General features: G+C 38.4%; 2 protein-coding genes across 2 annotated transcripts; one reads left to right on the top strand and one right to left on the bottom strand.

Moving 5' to 3' along the window:
• Positions 1-598: 598 nt before the first annotated feature.
• On the bottom strand, positions 599-3171 carry LOC115920187. The gene is made up of 3 exons (XM_030975312.1): positions 2539-3171; positions 1542-1775; positions 599-1058 (listed from the first exon to the last, which is right to left on the bottom strand). Exons 1-3 carry the CDS (start codon positions 2844-2846, stop codon positions 893-895), a joined length of 708 nt encoding a protein of 235 aa, XP_030831172.1. The 5' UTR covers positions 2847-3171; the 3' UTR covers positions 599-892.
• Positions 3172-16095: 12924 nt separating this feature from the next.
• Positions 16096-24754, top strand: LOC100893175. Its single transcript, XM_011685145.2, has 7 exons — positions 16096-16203; positions 17203-17517; positions 17915-19515; positions 20066-20278; positions 20809-21116; positions 21738-21867; positions 22366-24754. Exons 1-7 carry the CDS (start codon positions 16158-16160, stop codon positions 22402-22404), a joined length of 2652 nt encoding a protein of 883 aa, XP_011683447.2. The 5' UTR covers positions 16096-16157; the 3' UTR covers positions 22405-24754.
• Positions 24755-25729: the final 975 nt, after the last annotated feature.

The raw sequence follows: 25729 nt of genomic DNA, 5'->3' as shown, positions 1-25729 counted from the left end.
GGAGGGACAGAGTGAGAGATAGGAATGTGGAGGGTGGAAGAGGAGAAGGAGGGACAGAGTGAGAGATAGGAATGTGGAGGGTGGAAGAGGAGAAGGAGGGACAGAGTGAGAGATGGGAATGTGGAGGAGGAGAAAGAGAGGAGGGACAGAGTGAGAGATGGAAATATGGAAGAGGAAACAGAGAGAGGAAGTGGGATAGAGAGATGGGAATGTGGAGGGTGGAAGAGGAGAAAGAGAGAGGAAGAGGGACAGAGTGGGAGATAGGGTTAAGGTTTATCCTTTTTGGGAGGATAGATTTGATGCAAAATAAAGGATTTCCTGGATTTATTACGATGCTTACCATTTATCACACATTTGAAATTTCGTCAACCGCAATTCCCTTCTCTTACTCTCATTATTCCTCTGTCTATCTTTGTTGTGTCCATGCTGTTATTTCTCTTTCTCTCAATTTCGTTTTCTCTTTCAATTTCATTTTCTCTTTCTCTCCCCTTTTCTGACTCGGCAGGTTGACTGTATATGAAATGCTCAAATTATTAAAACAAATTACATTGCAGGGTGTATAACAAAAGAGAAGGAACAAGGCATGTTGTGTTTTTTTTTTTTTTTTTTGTTGTTGCTTGTTTATATAGATTTCAACATTCTTCCTCATAAGAAATCGTTGCTTGATCACAGTTTTGCAAAAGTTCGAATATCAGCTCTTGGAAATTAGAATCAAATGTCGAGATCAAAGTTCATAGCAACCATACCATCATGAGAAGTTCAAACAATAGTATTTGTGATGAATATGAAGATGAAAGCCGATGATCACAAATAACGTACAGAAGATGGCTGACAATCACATAGAAGATGACAGTCATTCAAAGTTCGCAAGACAATAGTTGATGTTACATCCTCATCTCAACCGATGCAGGATGGTCCCTTTGTACTGACCACGTCCATCAGGATACGCTTCCATTATTGAGGCATGGACACATGCTGGCAGTTGCACCCTGATGTCCTTCCCGAGCCAGCCCCAACACCATCTCACGACTTTCCTGTAGGCCACATACCTGTATTTTCTGTAAAATAAAAAGCAATAAAAAAATTTCATTATTTTTCTTAGGATAGATGATTTGATGTCAAAATATTAATTCTTTATTAATTAATTCAGGAAAATAAAAATGATTAAAAAAAACTAAAATGACCAAGGGTTAGTCATTGTTTGTCGGGTGGTGGGGGGCAACATTCAAAATCGCATATAAAGTTTGTGTTTCATAACTACAGATTATTGGGGGGGGGGGGGGGGGTAACATGCTAAAACTCACAAACCGGTGGTCATTCTTGCCTATTTGTATACATTTCCTGAAAAAGTGCCCCGAAGCACCTGCAGATAAGGCAGCTAGTACACCAGTGGTCACCAGGCAAGAATTTTGGTCAAAACTAGTAATTCATCTTGCGATGACTCAATTCGTTTTGAAAAGTTTCACCCAATAAACTTTCAAAATCAATCCATTTATTTTTTTGCCCTTGCCAAAATGATGAAAAGGAGAAACATAACTTACTCATTGTTCCTGTCCCCAAATGCTTTGGCTGCTCGGCGCCACCTATCTGTGTACTCCATCCATCCGATGTACAATGTTGTCGCATTTAGGATGGCCGGCTCAAACTCCTCAGAATCCACCAGACAACTTGAACCCTGTCGATCAGCCTCTGCCTTGACCTCTGCAATTTCCTGACAACAGACACAATCACCTTCATTGAAAGATGGAGGCACACGACATCTTCCACATGTACACCTTGAAATACAGAAAGATTCAAACAAAAATCAATACACCTACTATAATTTTATAAATATTTTATTACAGCTTCCTGATAAATATAAAAATGACATCGTTCTCGTAGTCGTAGTATGGTAAGAGTGCCCAAGGCAGTGCCTATGTCTGCGCACCCACGTAAATGCGCGATATTTATAGAACAAAACATCAAACTGACACCAATTTTCAATCTTAACCTCAACAATTCATTTAGATACCAAAATTTGTGAAAATAATTGGGAAGATTAAAAATGAGTTTTAGCAAGTTTCATTTGCCACCCTGAAAATTTCAATCATTGTCAAAAAAGAAAAGTCTGAACAGGGGGTTGTCCCTGGTATGAAACTTCACTGTGCTTGATTGAATTGCGTGCAAAATAGTGAGTGCGCAGACATGGGCACTTTTCAGTTTTGCTACACAAAATGACGAGCCCGTCTGAAATTCGTTAAAAAAAATTGTTCTTGTGAATAATTTGTCGAGTTTTTTTGTTTTCAGTAATCATTACAATATGAAGAACGGAATAACAATGATGATTCTAAAAATAATATCTTACTGTGTAATGAAATCGAGGTCGAATTTTAGGTGCGCAGACATAGATCTAGAGAATCATTTTAACAAGTTAACTTTAGAATTAGACATGCCATTTATGACCGAGTCTAGAGATCTACGGTATTTGATTTCAATTTTTGGGGGGAATAAATATTTAGAATGCACAACAAATTCAATAAGCTTATAAGTCTTAATTACCAATCCTCGACATTTTCATGAAGCCGATTTGCGTTGTTGGCCCTTCCAGCATCGCCAACATTTTGCCCAGGTTCACCACGAGGTAAAGGCTCATACTCCCACTCGACGATACGCCCGTGATCTCCGGCGTCTGCATCACTTGCATCGCTGTCGGTATCACTACTGCTGCTGCCAGTACTGTCCGGACTGTCACTACTACCACTGACACTGTCATTTTCACCGCTTTCCCCGCAACTGCCATCCTCCTCACACTCAAATTCCATAACTAAATCATCTTGTGCATCTGCCCTGACGACTGGGGTAGCCATTCTCTTTAGAAAGACTTCTCAAAACTTCTCAAACTTCAATCGATAAAAAGCAGAAAGGATTCACGGTACGCAAAATCAATGTAGATCTCGAACATCGCGCGGCGAAGAATTATAGCAAACAATTCGAGTCTACACGAAATGACGTCACCCAAGTCCGTGCGGCGCGGGGGCTCTTGACCGAGGCGAATTTGGGAGGGGGCGGCAGTTGTACTGTAATTTTCATTTTTCTCAGTAATGAAAGGGTATTTAATTTTTTCTTTCTTGTATTTGTATTTTGTGTTTCATTAGCCGTCTGTGGATGTATGGTTGTTTACGCTCCGGTCAAGGTCTTTAAAGGTATTATGAGAAGTAATTTCAATTTCAAAATATATATTTCATTTACTCAGCGTCAATCTGCTCGTACAAGTATACTGCTTTATTTTAAAAAAGTCTACTGTTTTAATTTCACAATTTCTTTTGTTTGTTTTCACTTTCACAATATATTGTGAGACAGCTTATGTTTGTATTAGGTAAATGCTTCATAGAAATATAGAACGGACTGCTATTATAATCTATATACTTTACCCCCCCCCCCCCCCCCAAAAAAAAAAAAAAAAAAATCGCTGGTATGTGAGCTTATTTTACGGACCGCTTCTGCCTTTGACACTGGACCCCTTTGCATAGACCCAACGTTTTTCTTTTGGGTAATTTTATATTTCTATCAAGATTTAAATGATATCACATCGTTTACCTCTGAATCCTAAGATTAGTATCTACACAATTCTTGCTCAATTACGCGATATAATTTCGTTGCCTTATATATTATTAAAGGTACTATGTCCCTTTTGGCTTTATTGGCTCTATAGCTCCTAAATCGATTTGATAGTCGTTATTTTCCCACTTGAAAACATTTTCAAGCCCCACCTGTTTTAGGGAAGTTCTAAATTAGTATTATCTTTCAAATGCCGTTGGAATGTAACCTTTTCATTTTTTTGGCCTGCAAATGGGATTTAGTACCTTTAAGTGATCTGTCACGTAGCGTAGCAGAGCACCTATTGATTTCGTATGGAGTTTGCTGCAAATCTCACTAATGACATGATTAATGATCTTGACAATGGAATTTTCATGACACGTGCTATATGCATAAATATTGATCCTAACGAAGATTTTTGTTTGTATTACTGATGTGTGACGTCATCTAGGCGCCATTTTGTTAATTTATATTATTGACCATATTTCAGTCTTACAAAATATGTACTAGAAATGTATAGAAACGTTTGAGTAATGAGGTGCCACATATTTTTGGGAAATTGCTTCATTAATACAACGACAGAATGTCTTTTTTTAAAGCAATGTTTTATCTCAACCTAATAATGATCAGCTATGTTATCTTATATAATATGGACGTTGCGCTTCAAACATTTTTGTTCATGCACTGTTCCTACTATATATCATATCTCGATGTAACCCACTGGTTTTTATTATCTGTAAACAATTATTTGACATGGTGAATAAACAAAACAAATAAACAAACAAACTTTAAATTATAGATACATGTATCATAATACCAGTGCACTCCCAAGGTAAAAAAATTCGCGCCACCCCTATCACCTCCCCAACCACCACTACCAACGTTTATTGATTTCTGGATCTGCTAGGAAAAAGACTACCTACATAAAAAAATATTATTCATCCAAGTTTTATCATTTAAAATAAGCGGACAATAGAATTGTATCGAATGGTGATGATGATCTCTGATTTCTTGTTTCGATTAGTCATTAAGTCTACCTTGTGAAAGTTAATGTGGAAGAAAAACTTGAAATGCACTCTTAGCGTCGATATCCTGTTATGATATTCTTAACAGAATAACAAGATCAATAATCTCTAGCATCCGTTGTGAAAGGTACAACATTTATTGCGGTTATTGGGATAGATTCCTACTGTAGTCTAAAATACTAATTTCTGAAGATTTAGTATATTTCTTGTTAGAGGATCTCTAGTATGCTTTCACCACGCACATGACCTGTCGGAACATGCTGGACATCCGCTTTGCTCGATCCGATTAGCTCTGTTCACGAATATCACAAATAATGTCCTATAATATTTTTATTTGATTAATCTGTATATTTACAAATATTAATGTAGAAAAGTGACTTTCACTTGCATAATACACTACAGATAACATCCAACACAATATAAATATATACATTAGATATGAGATCAAGGGAAATGGAAAGAAAAGAAGAAGAGATGGCAAGAAAGAGAGAGAGAGACACAGAGAGAGAGAGAGAGAGAGAGAGACAGAGAGAGAGAGAGACACACACAGAGAGAGAGAGAGAGAGACACAGAGAGAGAGAGAGAGAGAGAGAGAGAGAGACCCCTCCCCTCCCCTCCCCTTTCTCTTTCTCTGATAGCCGTTAGATAGCTGCTGGAGAAATTATTCATGAACTTGTATGTACCTGTTTGCCATTTCGAAACAATTACTCTTTGTAACAAAATGGAGGTATTATTAGAGATCAAAATTATCCCAAATTAATGCCAGCTTGGCTCATGTTGAGAATTTCAAGCGTTATATTCAATTTAATTGAGAAGGAGACGAACGTTATTTCAAATTAATTGTAATTATATTTCAAGTTTTTTTGTGTGTCCTATTTCATCATTTTAACCATGGTCAATGTCTTTCCTTGTAATATATGTGAGAAACCCGTAAAGTGTAATCAAAAAGCGCTACTTTGTACTAAATGTAACCAATGGATACATATTTCATGTGGAGATGTATCTTCCAAACAATATGATGATAAAACTGAACAGTTTCACAATTGGCAATGTACCAAATGTATTTTCCTAGAAATGCCGCTTTGGAATGTTGAGGATATAGTAAAAGATAGAAATGTGAGCTTGAACCATACAAATTCTGTTGATATAGACATTGACTTAAGTACGAATACCTGTACCTCTATAAATGACTTTCCAAAGGGTAAAGGATTGAAAATTGCACATTTAAATATTCGTAGTCTTAGAAATAAAGTGGATGATCTGCAATTATATTTGAAAGAAAATCCGTACGAAATTCTGACCTTGTCAGAAACATGGCTAAGTGAAAACATTTGTAATTCATTGTTACAAATTGATGGGTATCATTTTGAAAGACTAGATAGAGACGAAAAGGGAGGAGGAGTTGGATGTTTTATACAAAAAAATATATCATATATTAGACGACCTGATCTTGAAGACCGTGAGTTAGAAATTATGTGGCTAGAGATAAGACTACACAATCACAAACCAAAGTATCTTGGAGTTGTATATCGTCCACCTAACAGTAGAAGTGCTTTTTTCAATAACCTAGAAATTAATTTAGAAAATATATGTATGTTATCAAATGATATTGTAATATTAGGTGATTTAAATTGTAATATGTTAACTCAGAATAATCTTTCAAAGCAGATACATGATCTGAGTGACAATATGCATTTGTCTCAGCTGATAAGGACCCCGACACGTATAACCGTTAATAGTACAACCCTTATTGATCTAATTCTTGTGTCAAATAATTTGAAATCACTGGAGAGTGGCACACGGTCTATCGGTCTAAGTGATCATTTATTGATATACCTTGTATTGAAAGAAAAACCACCGCCCTCTATATGTTCTGTGAGTACCTACCGTTCATTTAGAAACTTTAATGAATTTTTTTTCAAAAATGATGTTAAAGATATAAACTGGGATAATTTGTACTTAAACAATCACAATGTTGAGAATATGTGGAATATTTTCAAATGTAAATTCAAAGACATTTGTGATCTTCATGCACCGTATGTCACAGTAAGAAAACGTTCTAGGGGGTCACCTTGGATTACCAACGAATATTTATGTATCGCAAGAGATAGGAATTATTTTAAATGCAAATTTGATAAACACAGAACTACAGACTACTGGGAAAAGTTTAAAGAATTCAGAAATAAGGCAAATGTACTGAACAAGAAGTTAAAGAAACAATATTATAAGAATCTTTGCATTGAAAATGGTAATGATATGAAAAAATCCTGGAAAGTACTCAAAGACTTACTCCCAAAGAAAGATGCCAATTCTGATCATAAAATTCTTGTAAATGACCAAATTGTAGTAGACAAAGAAAAAGTAGCAGAATTGTTTAATGAAAGTTTCAATAATATTCAAAGCCAACTAACAGGAGCGAATGATTCTCATCTCAATATAAATGCATTGCAAACATTACCGCAAACAGCACATGAATTCAAATTTACAGAGATCGAGGAATGTTTTGTATTAAAAGAACTACTCAAGCTTGATGTTTCAAAAGCAGTTGGTATTGATGATCTTCCTCCAAAGCTACTTAAAATAGCTGCCCCACATATTGTTAGAGTCTTAACAGTATTGTTCAATTGTTCATTGTCAAAAGGGTACGTTCCTCATGACTTCAAAGTTGCTAAAATAACCCCTATTCATAAAGGTGGAAACAAAATGGAATTAACTAACTACCGACCTATTTCCATTCTCCCCACAATGTCAAAGATATTTGAAAAAGCAGTGCACAATCAGATATACTCTTACTTAAACAAACATTCTTTGTTAAGTGAACGGCAATCAGGTTTTAGACCAGGGCATTCAACTCTAACATGCTTGACTGAAATAGTCGAAGGTATACTTGACAATATGGACAAAGGTCTGGTCACTGGAGCCATTTTTCTTGACCTGAAAAAGGCGTTCGACGTTATACCACATCCATTGATTATTAAGAAAATGTTATTGTATGGTATTGGGGGAGTTGAACTTGAGTGGTTCGAATCCTATCTATCTAATAGGCAACAATGTGTATTCTTGCAAGGGACTAAGAGTAATTTTCTAACTGTGAAATCAGGAATTCCACAAGGATCAATACTGGGGCCATTAATTTTCTGCCTCTATGTGAATGATATTTGTAACCTGCAACTCCATTCTAAGACAAAGATTTCCTTATATGCAGATGACACGGCAGTATTTCATCATGGAAAGGATTATAAAGTTTGTGAATACAATCTCCAAAAAGATTTTACCCGTATCTTGAAATGGCTAAAATACAATGGACTGTTTTTAAATGCAAATAAAACCAAAACAATACTATTTGGTTCCAAAAGAAAAATTCAGAATAATAATATTTGTATTCGTTACAGTGACAATGTACTCGACTCAGTCGAAAGTATGAAATATCTAGGTGTAACACTAGACAAAAGCTTAACATGGTCGTTACATGTAAACGAAGTTGTTAAGAAAGTATCGGGTACTGTAAAGGCACTTCATACACCGTGCGGTTGTAATTGTCTATTTGGCATTCCATAATTTTATCGTCTGCGAAGATTGTAATTTTTGGCCCAAAACTGGGGCACGTTATGGCGATGGAAAAGGAATTGCATCGTTAATCGGCATATTATTTATGCCTGCCTGAGACTTTGGTAACAAGTGGCACAGTGGTAAGCATAAATAGAACTTTTAGGTTTAATTTCAAGAGAACTCGCTCAGTATGCATGCAGCAATCAGTGTTATCCTACTGTAGAACTTCAATAGCTCGTGTATCAGATTGATGCATTGTATGCATAGTGCAGTGTGCAGGTCTTTGTGTAGTACTATAATTATGAATATTTGTTTGTATGGAAATATACAGAAACTCTTAATCAGTATCGAATTTATTGTGTAATGATAACTCAACTAGATTAAACTCAAACCTCAGTCCTGAGGAAATAAGCACTCAAATACGCCAAAACTTGATATAAGATGGTTGACATTACATTTATTGCTCACATAACATTTTTGCAATTACATTGTCTATTTAAGCTGTTTTCGACACCCATTGTATACAGTTAAATACGTTTACAAATAGACTTTATTCCTTATTTGTAGGATATCAGTTTAGAGTTTACTTCTAATTTTCACAACACTTAGTGTATTAAATACTGGACAGTATTGCTATTATGATAATTTAAGTCCAATTACTTTAAATTGAAGTTAATTGTTATTCACCTTAGTATAATGTTTAGACTCATAATACAGTGGAACCTTATTATTAAAGGCACTGATGTGGCAGACTTTACCTATAACAATGTATCTTCTCTCGTCCCAAGTGCCTCGTTATAATGCAGTTGCACTGTAACATGCTTTGATATGATGATATACTTATGTTGGATTTTGTTCATTTGTTTGTTTGTTTATAGTTTTTACGGGAATCTAAGGAACAAAGTGAATCAGCAAGCCAAAGAGTCAGCTTTGACCATGATGAAGAGACTAGATTCAATAAAGTTGCTTTGACTATTGTTTACCCAGTATGAGAACACGTGCGAGCTTTCGTTTGTTTGTCGTCGTAGTCCGGGCAGGCACAGTAAAAACACTTCCAACGTAGCGTCAAAATGGCCTCATCATCATCAACAAGCCTGATTATCAAGATGGAGCCAATAAATAGACGCTAGACATTTGAGTTGAGTTCAACATGACATTTCAGCTGGATGAACCTACGAACATACATATGTAACTACGTTTGGCGACGAGCACAGGATATATGCTAGAGATCAGCTAGAATTGCACCATAACGCATGAATCTCAGAATCTGAGTGGATGTTGATGGATTTTGATTTGGATTGTGAAACGATGTTGTGATCCAGTCATTTCTCATATGTCTCAATAGTTCGAGGTATGTAGAGCTGTGTATGGACGCTATGCAGTTTGATCTACACTAATGTTACAGTTACAATGAATTATGGTTGCAATGCAGCAGTGTCATCGATTTATTATTGAGGTGTATTATGGACGCTAAGCTGGAATCGGCCACAATCGTTATTATACACTGTTATAAAATATGTGGCTTTACCATAATTTGCACCAGCAGTTGGCATCAGCCATAATGTAACAGGACTAGCGACGGCCTTGATAGATCCAGCCCACAGTCACGTCTAGTTAAGAGTCTAAGGACTAAAGCCCAGTGTAGATGTTAGCGGATCAGCCAAGCCCAAGTTCAAGACTATTCTGTGTCAGCCTCTCGTAGCAGCCCTAGCATAATTTATGAACTAGCCTAATCCAGCTGAAGTCCAGCTTGAACAACAGCCCGGGAATCGGCCCGGTCAAGCCATACAGCCCGGGAGCCAGCGTGGTTTAGTCTTGTACAGTCCAGGTCTAGCCAGGTTTGAACTTGAAGCATAAATCAAGCCAACAACATTGAATTTATAAATGAAACATTGGATCTGAACTTGATGAAATAAAAGTAGTTAGAACCAGAGCTATAATAGGCTCTGTGAAACTTCAAGACTCTTGATAACAAATTAACAGAGGTCAAGTAAAAGTTGAATTTTAATAACTATTTCATGTATAGTAGTCTATTGAAAAGTGTTTCCAATATGATTCTGCAAATACTGCATGTTTTGTTTGCAGGTAGCCAGCATTAGTTTTGTGCTCAAGTGACAAGAAAGTTAAAGGTGTAATTTCATTACAAAGTGATATTGACATCGCAGTTCAGAGTCAAGCAAGGAAGGAATATGTGGCGATGTTGAACTTTATCGCATGATCGCGTGGTCTGCATTCAAGCCCTTTTGATAAGCGAATTTTGAGGCGTGCGTAAAGGCTTTATTGGGAGATGTAAAATCAAATTACTATGGAGTATTTGTAATTGCATTAGCAAGAAGCATTTTAAGCGGTTTTACATTGATGAGGTTGGTAGGCTTAGCGCTGTAGCTTTGCTTAAATTGATGTTTGATTTCACTCTAGTTGCATGACAATTTAATTTGGTCAATTTGCTGTACAAGGTGCAAGTGCATGGTTTAGCATAAGAGGCCAGCTCCTTATTACACTTCTGTTGTGTCAAAGCCAATTAAACATGGCAGATTCAAGAAAGTCATCAAGGGAGAGGCAGCCCACAGAAAAAATGGCCGCTCTTCAGGCCTCTGAAGAATCAAAGACAGAGCGGAAGTTTTTCAAGATGTATGGCTCCCTTAAGGCCACAGTAAAGGCAGCTAGAACAATCATTAAGACAGAGACAGAAGAAGGTCCCATCAAACAACAGATATCCATATTGGAAGCTGGAGAGAGGGAATTGATGGAAACCTACGAGATTTTGAGGAGACACAAGGTCCCCATAAGAGAGGCCACCACGAGGATGGACCGTGCCAACGCAATGGTCAGAGATAGCCTCAACGCCCTGGAAGAAGTTCTGGGATCCCTAGAAGGTCCTTTTGACGCCGAGGATCGGAAGCAGATAGCGAAAGAATTCTTGAAACAAGAATATGCTTCATCGGTCTTCAGCTCAATTTTAAGCGAAATGGACCAAGGGGTTGAAACCAGCCAACCGCGTGGAGCCACACCAGTAATTGACATTGATAGCAATCCTGGACAGCCTGTAGAATCTCGTAACACACCATCACTTCCTCCTCAAGACAAAATGTACCCAGGAGTTGGAGTAAACCAACCACCTGAAGGTATTCAAGGGCAGTCAGCAGAACTTCCTGCCAAGACGTCATCTCCTTCCCTTCAAGATGAGATGGGCCCAGAGTTTAGAGTAGGCCAGCTACATGATAGTCTACCTGATTCGCATGTGGAACCTCGCGACAAGACACCACTACAGCCGCCTCAGACAACGTCGGTTGACGTCCAGGGCTTATGTAAGGCTTTAGCAGACAACATGTACCACACAAGACTTCCGATGCCAGTGCCACGCACCTTTAGTGGGGATTCGCTCGAGTTTATAGAGTTCGAGAAAGGTTTCAAGACTTTGATCGAAAACCGTGGCATACCACCAACAGAGATGCTGTATTATCTGAAGCAGTACCTGACTGGTCCGGCAAGGGAGGCGGTGGAAGGTTTCTTTTTCGGGGACTCCAAAGAGGCATATGATGGGGCATGGAGGTGCCTTCGACAGAGGTATGGTCATCCTTTTAATGTCCAACAAGCGTTCCGGAAGAAGCTAAGTGCTTGGCCGAAGATATCCTCCAAAGATGCCATAGGTCTTCAGAAGTTTGCGGACTACTTAAAGTCTTGTGATGATGCTATGCCATATGTCACTGGCCTCCAGGTGCTAAACGACTGCTATGAGAATCAAAAGATGATAGCCAAACTTCCAGACTGGCTGATTAGTAGCTGGAATAGGGTGGTATCAGATGAGTTGGAAGGCGGCAGCTATCCTTCATTTTCTAAGTTTGTGAAATTTGTTGCTAAGGAGGCAAGGATAGCCAACAATCCCATTTCTTCTCTAGGTGCCCTGAAATCTGAGGACTCTCAAAGAGAATCAAGTCCCAAGACCTCCAAGATCGAGCGAGAAGCAAGAAATAAGGGATCTGCTTTGGCTGTCAACACCAAGGAAAGTGCCGAAGGCAAGAACATCCCAAACCAAGTCAAGAAGGCTCCAAAACCTTGCTGCCTGTGTAGTGAAACTGGACACAATTCCGAGGACTGTGACAAGTTTTTGGCCAAGCCACTTTCTGAACGCAGGAAGTTTGTTCAAGAAAATCATGTATGCTTTGGTTGCTTACAGAAGGGGCATTTTTCTAAGGCATGTAAACAAAGGCTGAAGTGTAGTACATGTGGTAAGCGCCATCCCACGGCTCTTCATGAGGAAAACCCTACGATAAGAGAGGACAATGCGCACAAGAGTGAAGGAGCTTCTGAGGACATGGCTACGTCTTGCCAAGTCCGTTCTGGAAAACAAGCTAGCACTTCGATGATTGTACCAGTGTGGGTCGCGGCAGAACAAGCACCATCGTCAGAGATTCTGACTTACGCCCTCCTGGATACCCAGAGTGATTCATCGTTCATTCTAGATGAAGTAGCGCAAGCCCTGAATGCTAAGCAGCAACCCATACGCTTAAAGTTATCTACTATAACTTCGTCATCGAACATTGATTGCAGCGTGACTTCAAGTATCTTAGTTAGAGGTATGATGTCGCCCTCCCAGCTCAAGATAGGAAAGTGCTATACGCGTGACTTCATACCGACTGATAGAGAACACATCCCAAGCAGAAGTACTGCTGAGAAGTGGACTCATCTCCAAGATGTTGCAAGAGAGATGCCAGCACTTCAGAGATGCGAAATCGGCCTACTGATAGGCTATAATTGCCCAAGAGCTCTGACACCAAGACAAGTAGTTACTGGTAGCGATGTAGAACCATTTGCTATTCGAACTGACCTCGGCTGGAGTATTGTTGGCTTTGCCGAAGAAGAGAATGCCATGGACTTCAGTAGCCAGTGTGGGAGGGTTTCTACTCGCGAGATACCATTTCCGAAGCCAAAAGAGATCATAGGGTTGCTTGAGACAGATTTCGCAGAGGACAAATCGCCGGACAAAGCATGCTCTCAGAATGACCTACAATTCTTGAATGACCCAAGTGCGGATGCACCTCTCACGCCAAACCACCTCCTTACTCTGAAGAGGACGGTTCCGTTGCCCCCTCCTGGGCAATTTGTGAAGGAGGATGTGTACACGCGTAAAGCCTGGAGAAGGGTTCAGTTCTTACTGGAACAGTTCTGGTCAAGATGGCGGAAAGAGTACATGTTGGGACTTCAAAGACGACAGAAATGGACGATGCCCAGACGGAATTTACAAGTGGGAGACATTGTATTGCTCACTGACGATGAAGCTCCGCGTATGAAATGGCCAATTGCGATGGTCGCAGAAGCCACTCCTGATGAAGATGGTCTGGTCAGACGGGTACAGGTGCGCGTTGGAACGAAAGACCTTGACAACAAAGGTCGTCCAAACAAGAAGCTTGCCGAATACCGGAGGCCGGTTCAGAAGCTCGTACTGCTTCTGGAAAAGGTACCTCCATAGAGCAGGTATGTATGTACACTTGAGATTGTTTGGAGCGGGTACAAATGTTTGACCTTGCATTTGCACATGTACTTCGTTTTCTGGTACAGTTTAAAAATTTAGGACTCAAATTCTGATCTTGTTTGCTGCGAATTTTAGATACACAGCGCTTAAATATTGTCGCAACCTTTAAGCTTGCCTTACAACCTTTGCAGTGTGTGTTATAATCTTTTACAGCACATGTTATAAACGTGCATTGTTTGAGTTCCGCATCATCACTTATGCCATTCTGGTTTGATCAAGCTATTCAATTGCCATGTTATTCGTGTTGTAGATTGCAAGTGTACCAATTTACATGCAAGAGGTGTATGGAGTGCTTGCTTAAAAATTTCCATATTATGGTCACATTATTTCACATGCACCACTTATGTAATACTAGTAAATGCATTTTCATATATATGTAAGTGTACTCATGCATGTGATTATGTTACCAGTGAAGGCAATTTTGGTGGGAGTGTAAAGGCACTTCATACACCGTGCGGTTGTAATTGTCTATTTGGCATTCCATAATTTTATCGTCTGCGAAGATTGTAATTTTTGGCCCAAAACTGGGGCACGTTATGGCGATGGAAAAGGAATTGCATCGTTAATCGGCATATTATTTATGCCTGCCTGAGACTTTGGTAACAAGTGGCACAGTGGTAAGCATAAATAGAACTTTTAGGTTTAATTTCAAGAGAACTCGCTCAGTATGCATGCAGCAATCAGTGTTATCCTACTGTAGAACTTCAATAGCTCGTGTATCAGATTGATGCATTGTATGCATAGTGCAGTGTGCAGGTCTTTGTGTAGTACTATAATTATGAATATTTGTTTGTATGGAAATATACAGAAACTCTTAATCAGTATCGAATTTATTGTGTAATGATAACTCAACTAGATTAAACTCAAACCTCAGTCCTGAGGAAATAAGCACTCAAATACGCCAAAACTTGATATAAGATGGTTGACATTACATTTATTGCTCACATAACATTTTTGCAATTACATTGTCTATTTAAGCTGTTTTCGACACCCATTGTATACAGTTAAATACGTTTACAAATAGACTTTATTCCTTATTTGTAGGATATCAGTTTAGAGTTTACTTCTAATTTTCACAACACTTAGTGTATTAAATACTGGACAGTATTGCTATTATGATAATTTAAGTCCAATTACTTTAAATTGAAGTTAATTGTTATTCACCTTAGTATAATGTTTAGACTCATAATACAGTGGAACCTTATTATTAAAGGCACTGATGTGGCAGACTTTACCTATAACAATGTATCTTCTCTCGTCCCAAGTGCCTCGTTATAATGCAGTTGCACTGTAACATGCTTTGATATGATGATATACTTATGTTGGATTTTGTTCATTTGTTTGTTTGTTTATAGTTTTTACGGGAATCTAAGGAACAAAGTGAATCAGCAAGCCAAAGAGTCAGCTTTGACCATGATGAAGAGACTAGATTCAATAAAGTTGCTTTGACTATTGTTTACCCAGTATGAGAACACGTGCGAGCTTTCGTTTGTTTGTCGTCGTAGTCCGGGCAGGCACAGGTACGATTGCCTGCATTAGACGTATACGCAATTATATTTCCCGTAAGAATCTTATTACATTATACTTTTCTCTTATCCTACCGCATTTAAACTACTGTAATTCAGTATGGGGAAATACTTCGAAACAAAATCTAACAAAGTTGCAAAAATTACAAAATAGATATGCACGATTAGTTCTTCGTGCCGAATATTTTACACCCCAAAATGTTTTAATGAGTAAATTGAAATGGCGGTCATTAGAGGAAAGAATTACATATCAGAAATGCATCTTGATTTTTAAAATCATAAACGACCTATCACCACCATATCTTAATCCATGTATAAGTAAAAGACCGATATTATATTCTACTCGTTATGCTTTAAACAGTCCATTATTCATTCCAAAGTGTAAAACAAATTTTAAAACGAAAACCTTAGCGGTTTCAGGAGCTAAAATATACAATAAATTACCCTATCATATTAAAAATTGTAAGTCGCTGCAAAGTTTTAAAAAGAATGTCAAAACCTTTCAGTTTCCCTTGTAAACATATTTTCACGTTAATTTGACCTTTATTTATTACATTTCATTCATCTAGTTTTTTCAATTTGATAGTTGTATTTTTTTTTCCTTATAATTTATTGTTAATGCGTGTTTTTCGTTACCTATGTTTAATTATTGTATATACCATGTATATTTTACCTTTGTATGTATGTTTTGAATTCATGTTATTATTGTACATGTTTTTTATGTGAATACAGGGCTCTCTGGGAGAGCAGGCTCAGAAATGAACTTGAATGAGACCACCCTGTTAAAATAAAACTATAAAAAAAAAAATAAAAAAAAAAAAGAAGAAAAATACAACCGTTATTAATGTTTGCTATTGATATTATACGATTAATGTTGCAGAGGAAATGGAGGAAAGTTGTGAAACAAGACAAAGTTCTCCAGCAACAACACCAGCTCATGGAGACAATATGGATGGACTATCAACGAGCGATCTAGCAGAAAATTCAAGATCGGGTAAATTGGACTCGCTAATATATGCCTCCATTTTCATCTCTCTTTTGTACGTCTATCTATCTACTGTCTCATATGCAATCCAACGAATATTTATAACACCTCTACAATGCCTCAATCTGTCTTTCTCGATCTATATTGCTTTGTCTGCCACCGCTTCGCAGCTCTCTACTCAGATATAGGTGTTATATTTCGGACATTAAATGCCCTCTTCTTATTGAAGGTTTTCTTTTTTTCTTGTTTTATTCAAAAACATTTCTTTACATACATCTCAAAGAAAGTTAAATGTCACCTTTCTTGCAAAACTTCTTCTCATCATAAACAATTTTCTTATACAGTCAAATCTACTTTGGCGACCACCTGTACAGAAGGGGTCGCTATTCATAAGGACGTTATTCATAAGGACCGCTATTCATCGGTCCGCTATTAAGGACCGCTATTCATAATTTGACAAAAGGATCATTATTCATAAGGGTCATTATTCATAAGGACCGCTATTCATAATCGAAGAAGAGGGTCTCTAGTCAGAATACAAAATCGGGGTCATTATTCATAGGGGTCCCTATTGATGATACGATGTCATTATGAATAGCGACCATCATTTCGTGTTATGAATAGCGGTAATGTCCCTCAATGCGAAATATGAATAGCGACCCTCATCTCACGTTATGAATAGCGGTCCTTACGAAAAACGGTCCTTATACCTTTATGAATAGTGACCCCCTTTCCGTTTTATGAATAGCGGTCCTTAAGAATATCGGTCCTTATGACTAGCGAGGTTACCCCCTATAGAAAGACCAGATTTTTGGTTTCCTCGAGCAGAGTTTCTCACTGAAACATGTATTTAAAGGAACCTGCACAAACCAGCTGCTCATAAAGTGTTTCTTGTATCCCTTCGATAATATTTTATAGAATTTTCACTTTAAATTACATTTTTATAGCAAGCCTAATAATTTGACCTAAACGGAATATTTGTGTGTTTTCTTACGTGTCAACCCTAAGGGCCAGCTATGACGAAACTTCCCCTTCAACTCGGTGATGACTTCCTAGCTATGCTAGCAAGCGACATCGAGACCGAGGAGCAAGCCGAGACCCTTGGGCGTGCACTTGGCTTCAAACAAGCCCAAATCAATCGCTTCATGGCCACCAACCGCATGGGTAATCAGGTGACTTGTGCAGGAACGAGACAGATGCTGTTCGCCTGGCGTCAGGGTGTGTCTCCTTCAGACCAACCTGCAAGGTTGAGGGACTCCCTCTTCGAAGCGAGCCTTGTTTCCTTGGCTGAAGCGTACTTCGGGAAGACAAAGCATACAAGTGGTTGGTTCTTTATTTGGTATACATGAGAATTGAAATGTACACACAAACGCCTTACTAAAGAAAAACATTATATAAGCGTCTATATAAGGGGGGGGGGGTTCTAGATGCGTTAAGAAATTATGTTTAAAGTAATTATCATAATTTCATTTTCTATTTGATAGTCTAGATCTGACTCTTTTTTGTAGCTTCTCTGTTTGAAAATGTTAAATTAATCTGTTTCTTACCAAATCCACATGAAAATATTATTTATATATGAGCTAATTTAAGAAAAACATTTTACTACGTAAAGTTTTATAAGCCAGACTAATATAGGTCTGCTTTGCCAGGTCAGATATATTGAATACTAAATGTAGATTGCTTGTCTTTCTTTTTTTCTTTTTTTAAAATTCTTCACTAGATCCGAAATCACGACCACTTCTACCAATGTTTTCCTTCGACTACTGCCTTCAAACGCTAAAAGACCATTACAAGACCGTCCTGTGCCAAATACAACGTAGGCCATGGGACCCTAATGACTTCGCTGACCTTAAGCACTTATTTACGGATATTAGTCTGTTTAAGTTTGACCGAAGCACAGGACAGGTTGAGAAGACACCCTTGGAAGGTTCTGTAAACGGTATATTCGGAACACAGATCGATGGTCAGTTCCCAAAACGAATGCTACTTACGGCACCTGGCGGTCATGGAAAAACATGTACAGTTTCCAAGTTGGCTTATGATTGGGTGCATCAGACCGATGGATCACCTATGAAAGGTATGAAGGCGCTCTTCGTCTTAAAACTGAGGGAAGTTGAGGAATCAATGGACCTGGGTGAAGCCATCATTTCACAGCTCCTAGGTGACGTTCCTGGAGTTACATCGGAGTCAGTAGAGAACTTTCTGGAGACCCATCAAGAGTCATGCGCTCTCATATTCGATGGATACGACGAGTTCAAAGGAAGCATCAAGTCGACCATCACGAGTCTGACTAAGGTTCTCCGAAACAAGAAGTTTAAGAACTGCAGAGTTCTCGTGACCACTCGACCATATCTGGAGGGAGATTTCATACAAGGAGAACTCTCAAGAACATACACCAAGATGTCTATTGAAGGATTCACCCCAGATTCATCAGTCGAGTTTATCAGACGCTATTTTAAAGCAAGATCCAATTCCAACAGTGGTGAAGAACTCGTCAAGTATCTTAGCCATAATTCTTTTCTGGATAGTTTGATTCGAGTACCACTGTTCTGTACCATGGTGTGTCATCTTTACGAAGTGGAAGCTCTATCTAACGCCAACTCAATAACGAGTCTCTTTGATAACATAAACCAATTCTTACTTCAACACGCGTTAGCAAAAGAGGCACCGCCACTGTTACCAAACAAAGTAACAGTCGAAGACGTTCTTCATGATCTGGGCAAATTTGCCTATGATGGACTTCAAAGCGATTGCAGAAAGCTCGTGTTTCAAGTAGAAGAGTTCAAAAATTATCGTGATGCGTACGCAACCGGCATAAAAATGGGAATCCTTTCTGCCTCTAGGATCGCTGTCAAACACTTGGTCAGTCGCCAAACATCAAAGACCTCGGTCGAATTCTTTCATAAACTGGAACAGGAATATTGCGCGAGTGTTTACATGCGACGACTAGGTCTTGTCGGAGAAAGTCGCTTTTCGAAAATCAGGGGCCCATCAAAACTGGATTTGTTGTTGGCCAGAAATGTGAACACGGTAGCTAAAACGCTTGAATTCGAGAATGTACTTTGTTTCATCGCAGGTGCAAGTGGACCAGCTTGCCTTGCCGTCTTCAGACACATTGCCAATCAGGTAAAGGACTTTGTCCTGTTCTACAAATGTCGGTTGGTGTTGCGCTGTCTCTTAGAAGCAGATGAAAGTTATGTTGATGACCGGGTGACAAGTGCTTTGAGGAAGTGTTTCTGGGATGGCAAACTGGATCTCTACCCCCTTACTGATGTGATAATGATTGGTTTGGAAAGACTACCATGTGCTGCAAAGACAGCGGTATACTCAAATTACATTATCACAGATCTAAAATGTTGCCAAACAAAATTGTGTCATACAACTTTGAGCCAACTACCATATTTGAAACTCTAAATTGGATAGGCAATAAAGACATAGTATTCATGACTTATCCTACAATAATAGAAATAAATATAGTATGTTATAGCTACATCCCCTCAAAGACCAGGTTGTTGAAGCTAATGGTAAATGTTAGAAACATAGAATTGCTGAACAACATGATCGACAAAGTCGATAGATATGGCACATTTATAAGCAAAGACAGAGAATGACTCCCTATACCAACCAGCATCTCCGTGAATATTATTTCATTACAATTTAGAATTATTTCATGAAATATTCACCATAGTTAAAAATAAAACGTCTATCTTTATTAAAAGTGATTGAATTGAAGTTAATAACGTTTTCGCCATTAGGGTGTGGTGCTGTATATAGGTTCTTGGAAGTGGTTAGTATAAAGTGACTCGGTCTTTGCAGAAGGCTCTCACATCTGTTCAACTACATGATTAATTTCAATCTTCTTATTTTGCAGATTACATCCGTTTCCTTGTGCAGCACACATCTTTCGATTGCCATGACAACCCGATTGTGGGTTTGCCTGGCTTCTTTTGACAACCTCCACAACCTGTACCTGAACAACGCATCAGTGAACTTGGCTAGTGGTCAGTCTCTTCCATGCCTTCAATTCGTTCGTAGACTGGAGGCTTGGTCCCTTCGAGAGGAGACGTTCAGCCATCTCACACGGGTATAATAAGCAATAATTCTGATGAAGCTATTGACATTTTCATTTTTATTTTTGAAGCATCTTTCATGAGCTCAGTGGAACATCACTCCAAGCTGAAATTTGATCCAAGATGGTCAGGTCCCATACAAAAGTACTAACCTAAGTAAGAAGTAACGTCGATGTACTATGACTGTGTTTAAGTTCCATGATACTCCAAGACGGAATTAAGATAGGCATATGCGTTGTAATTAGAACAGAAAACATGTATAGATGTATTAATTTGATTATGAATATATAGAGAGTTGATTTTCCCCATATCTGTATCAAAGCTATAAAAGTTGCGATCACTTTACTTCAGGTGTATTCAAATGAAATTATTGAAACATTGTTCCACCAGGATCAGTGATTTTTGTCTTAAGGAATAAACAATGATCATACTTGTAAAACAATTGCTTTACTCTAACGAATCATAACCTGTATGAAATACAAGGATTATCCCCATTCTCTAAACAAAAAGTTCGAATTAACCAGTTTCTTTCTACATTTCCCAGTGTCTTCCAGCTGTGAAGGATCTAGAGGTCTGGATCGGGAACGACGACAACGTGGACCAGGCAATGGAACGGATCAACCGGAGTCTTCGCCAGATCGGCCATACTTTGAGATGGGTGGAGATCAATGGACTGCTCAACATCAACGGATCGACCGTATCGAAGGCGACATGCGAGGAGTTTGCGCGTACGGTCCAACAGAACTCGACTCAACTCGAGACACTTTGCATGGTCGAGATCAAGACGGAAGATGAGGGCTTGGTCGAGATTGTACAGTCGTGCAAGGGTGTTGGAACTTTGAAAGAATTAAGGTTAATAATTATGTCAAGTCAAACTTTACTATTAAATGTCATTTTCGCTGCGTTGTTGGTAAACTATGAAAATGTATCCATGTATGAAAGCCATTAGCTCAAGGTGCCTCGAGCATCCCTATTGCAAAAGTTTATATTAATGAAATAAGATTTGTTACGATATTGAATTGAATTGAATCACATATCAACACAATCGCAAATTGATATATCAAGCTAATTGGGCAATATCCACAGATCAGCAGCCTTGTGCTTAACCTTTATAAATGAAAATGACATAAAGTCATAATTTAATAAATTTCTAATTAAGTGAAACAAATTATGGTACTTAAATTGCCCTTAAGTTGATTTGTTTTGAAAGGCTTTGTGATCGTGTTTATTGTACATTGGCCTCGGTCACTGCTTCAAAATTATTGATTGATTACTATAAAAAAAGGCCAACAAGTTTTTATGTAAATTTATTTAGCCCGGGTCTACCAGAATGTTATCATGTTGAAATCATGACTTCTAAATGACCTCCATTTTTATTCCGAATGTTCATAACTCCCAATGTTATATTTTTTCATTATTCATTACGCTGAAATCGATTACATTTTAATTTTATTTTCATTTATTCTTGTAAAGGATTAAGTGTGATGAGCACCTCAACAAGGACACTCTCTACACCTTTCTGGATGACATCGGCACCAGGATGGAATCTTTTGATGGATTCCGAAATAAAAGATGTAAATGCATGAGAGTTATTGTCAAGCACGTAAGTATTTTGTCCGATAGTTTGCTCTCTTGTCCCTTATATGGGATTGCTAGGTTTTCCCCTGGCTGTTATTTGATTGTTCTCTCACTATATTCGTATTGATGCTCTTGCAGAATATCCTTCATGCAGCAGTTCACCACTGTAGCATCTAAAAGCATTTCACACAAGTTGGCCGTACACTTGGAAATATCGATGAAAATATAACGAAACTTGCATTGACTTGAGAAAAAAGAATAGAACCGATAATAGCCGAGGTATTTCCAATCACTTAACCTGTGATCACCCCGACTCATTATGAATACTGAGGATTTATTGGTGAATTCATGACTTGTTCAACGCTATCATGCCAAATGTTTTACTAGCAGTACTGGAATAAGAAAGAATATTTTACTGTCTCGATAAAGATCAGCGAATCATTACACATATCAAGACAAAACTGCTTCCTGGTCATAATAAACGAGGCTCTCTTTCATTTCCGTATCCATTTTTTTTTCACAGCCGGATGATTCCATACTTAACTGGAAAGTTCGCAGATAGGAATTACAGGAACCTGTGTACCTAAAAGATTGCTACCATACCTGCCAGGATTTTACCAAAAGAGCGGCCTTGTCTATGGAAGAATGGATCATATAGAATGTACAAAGCTGTATCATACAGAGGCTTTAGAGGGGATACATCTGGGTGCCACCATTCTGTTTTATGGTTTTGAACATTGCACTACGGATCATGACTTAACCGACCAAATTTAGATACTGAGTTTTGTATGTTTGGACTAAGAAAAGCTGGTCTTTCTTCTTCAATTTTAATGCAGGTCAATTTAACAATTATGAAGTTTGGTATGTCATGGAACATTGTATGAAGATGAATAGGAAGAATTGCATGAACTATGATTAGAATTGTGTCAAGAAATCTAGTTTGGAGTTGTCAGATATCTGTAACTTTGATGGTACAAAACAGGTTCAAGATCAAGACAACAAATATTCAGGGCATGCCAAAGTCCACAAGGTATTGAAATCCTTTTGATCATCGGACTTGGCCAATATAGTCAGTTTGGATATCAAATGCTTACATTTCTTAAAAACTCCTGAAATTAATTATAACACTTTATGGTGTAAAACATTTGTTACAACTTACTTCATCCCGTCTTCTTTCATTTGCTTCCTGTTTACTCCCACTATTTATAAAAAGCGCGACCCTTCACTGCAACCATGCCATTACTGAGACAAAACACAATCCCACCGCTGCCACCATGCCACAACCCCACCGCTGCAACAACGCCATTATTGAGAAAAACACAAGCTACCACTGCCACCCTGCCATTATTGAGACAAAACACAATCCCGCCGCTGCCACCATACCATTATTCAGAGACAAAACACAATCCCACCGCTGCCACCCTGCCATTATTGAGACAAAACACAATCCCAACGCTGCCACCCTGCCATTATTGAGACAAAACACAATCCCACCGCTGCCACCCTGCCATTATTGAGACAAAACACAATCCCACCGCTGCCACCCTGCCATTATTGAGACAAAACACAATCCCACCGCTGCCACCCTGCCATTATTCAGAGACAAAACACAATCCCACCGCTGCCACCATGCCATTATCGAGACAAAACACAATCCCACCGCTGCCACAACGCCATTATTGAGACAAAACACAATCCCACCGCTGCCACAACGCCATTATTGAGACAAAACACAATCCCACCGCTGCCACCCTGCCATTATTGAGACAAAACACAATCCCAACGCTGCCACCCTGCCATTATTGAGACAAAACACAATCCCACCGCTGCCACCCTGCCATTATTGAGACAAAACACAATCCCACCGCTGCCACCCTGCCATTATTCAGAGACAAAACACAATCCCACCGCTGCCACCATGCCATTATCGAGACAAAACACAATCCCACCGCTGCCACCCTGCCATTATTGAGACAAAACACAATCCCACCGCTGCCACAACGCCATTATTGAGACAAAACACAATCCCACCGCTGCCACCATGCCATTATTGAGACAAAATACAGTCACCCCGTTGCCATCAAACCTTTATTGAAACAAAACACGATCCCACCGCTGCCACCATGCCATTGAGACAAAATACAGTCACCCCGTTGCCATAAAACCTTTATTGAAACAAAACACGATCCCACCGCTGCCACCATGCCATTATTGAGACAAAATACAGTCAACCCGTTGCCATAAGACCTTTATTGTAACAAAACCTGATCCCACCGCTGCCACCATGCCATTATTGAGACAAAATACGTTGCCATCAAACCTTTATTAAAACAAAACACAATCCCACCACTGCCATCAAGCCTTTCTTGAAACAAAACACAACCCCACAGCTGCAACCACGTCATTATTGAGACAAAACACAAGCTACCACTGCAATCACGCCATTTATCAAGACAAAACACAATCCCACCGCTGCCACCATGCCATTATTGAGACAAAACACAATCCCATCGCTGCAACCATTCCATTATTATTGAGACAAAACACAACCCCACCACTGCCACCATGCCATTATTGAGACAAAACACTCTCCTACTGCACAAAACACACAATTCTAAACATGGGATACACAGTGCAAAAGCTCTTTTCCATGCATTTGACCTAATGTATTAAACGACAATGACCCCACCTATATAGACAAAGGCAAAACATTGACAATCTTGTGTTTTTGGTTTAATTTTACTGTTTTTACAGTAGTTCGCATATTATGTATAGGTACTATTACATCATTTATTTTAGGCGAAAGGATTACCTATTGCATTCCATGTACTTCATTTGCCTATTTTGTATAGCATGAGTTATAATTTATTTAGAAAATTGCTATATTAGGTATTATATATCTAAACTTCAAATGTACTATGGTACATTATATTATTTACTTTATGCATTATGTGTCATGTTATTACAAGAAGAAGAAAAAAAGACTTTTTTCTGCTGTATATAATTTTCCTTCTGTTTTGCTACCCTGCATTGTAAACTGATTTGTATGATGTATATGTTTACAAACAGAATATTGGATTGTTACAGTGCATTGTAAATTGATTTATATGATTTATATGTTTATAAACGGATTTTTTATGTACATCAATGAAGTTTAATAAATTCAATACATGTCAAACTTATGATGAGACCCTTTATATCTCCATTAAACAATGAATAGTGCTAATAAACAGAGTTCAATATATCAGTGTTTTTCAACGTGTACCTGCAATTAGACATATTTAGGGGTGCCGCAAGAGAAAATAGATCAAAGATCCATTATTGTTTCCATTATGAAATAAAGTGAACTTTTTGAAAACAAAATATAAACTAATTCCATCTTTCTTCCTTCGCTCGCTCACAACATTAAAAAATAGTCTGCTTTTAAGCAGTGGAGTGCCTGAATACCCACATTATAAGGCAACAAGATGCCAGAATGTCTCTTTGACAGCGAGGTGCCCAAATATATCTCATATTTTTATATAAACATTACCTTTTTACCAAGATTGTTTGTTTTGCTCACTTGGAACAATTAGGAATGAGATGCCCGAATCTTTGGGTATCGAGGTGATCAAACATATGATTTTTGTATTCATGTATTGGCCAGCAAGGTGTCTGCATCCATAATACAATATCTTATCTGGTGTGTTTTGTGTACTAAATAAAAATGTTACCATACAAAAAAATGTCATTTTTTTTCCTCGCTCGCTTCTCTCACTCACAAATTTTTAGAGACAAAATGAATCTTCTGTAATGGATTTGGGATTAGCAACGTGACACAAAACTTTTCGTTTTTGAAAACGGTGCAGTGACTATATAAAGGTTTAAGTGCCTTCTCCAGCACTTAA

This window comes from Strongylocentrotus purpuratus, unplaced genomic scaffold, assembly GCF_000002235.5.
Source record: "Strongylocentrotus purpuratus isolate Spur 01 unplaced genomic scaffold, Spur_5.0 spur5_scaffold_8, whole genome shotgun sequence".
Taxonomy (NCBI): Eukaryota; Metazoa; Echinodermata; class Echinoidea; order Camarodonta; family Strongylocentrotidae; genus Strongylocentrotus; species Strongylocentrotus purpuratus.
Note: the sequence above shows the minus strand (reverse complement) of the source record. Positions and strands in the feature narration are given on the sequence as shown.

Bases quoted from the DNA above. Each gene is read 5' to 3' on its own strand.
- LOC115920187 (XM_030975312.1), bottom strand. From the start codon at position 2,846: ATGGCTACCCCAGTCGTCAGGGCAGATGCACAAGATGATTTAGTTATG. The intron at 1,776-2,538 runs GTAATTAAGACT...CTGTATTTCAAG, and splicing joins CATGAAAATGTCGAGGATTG to GTGTACATGTGGAAGATGTC. The intron at 1,059-1,541 runs GTAAGTTATGTT...TTTATTTTACAG, and splicing joins TTTGGGGACAGGAACAATGA to AAAATACAGGTATGTGGCCT.
- LOC100893175 (XM_011685145.2), top strand. From the start codon at position 16,158: ATGGATGGACTATCAACGAGCGATCTAGCAGAAAATTCAAGATCGG. The intron at 16,204-17,202 runs GTAAATTGGACT...GTCAACCCTAAG, and splicing joins AGCAGAAAATTCAAGATCGG to GGCCAGCTATGACGAAACTT. The intron at 20,279-20,808 runs GTATAATAAGCA...TACATTTCCCAG, and splicing joins CGTTCAGCCATCTCACACGG to TGTCTTCCAGCTGTGAAGGA.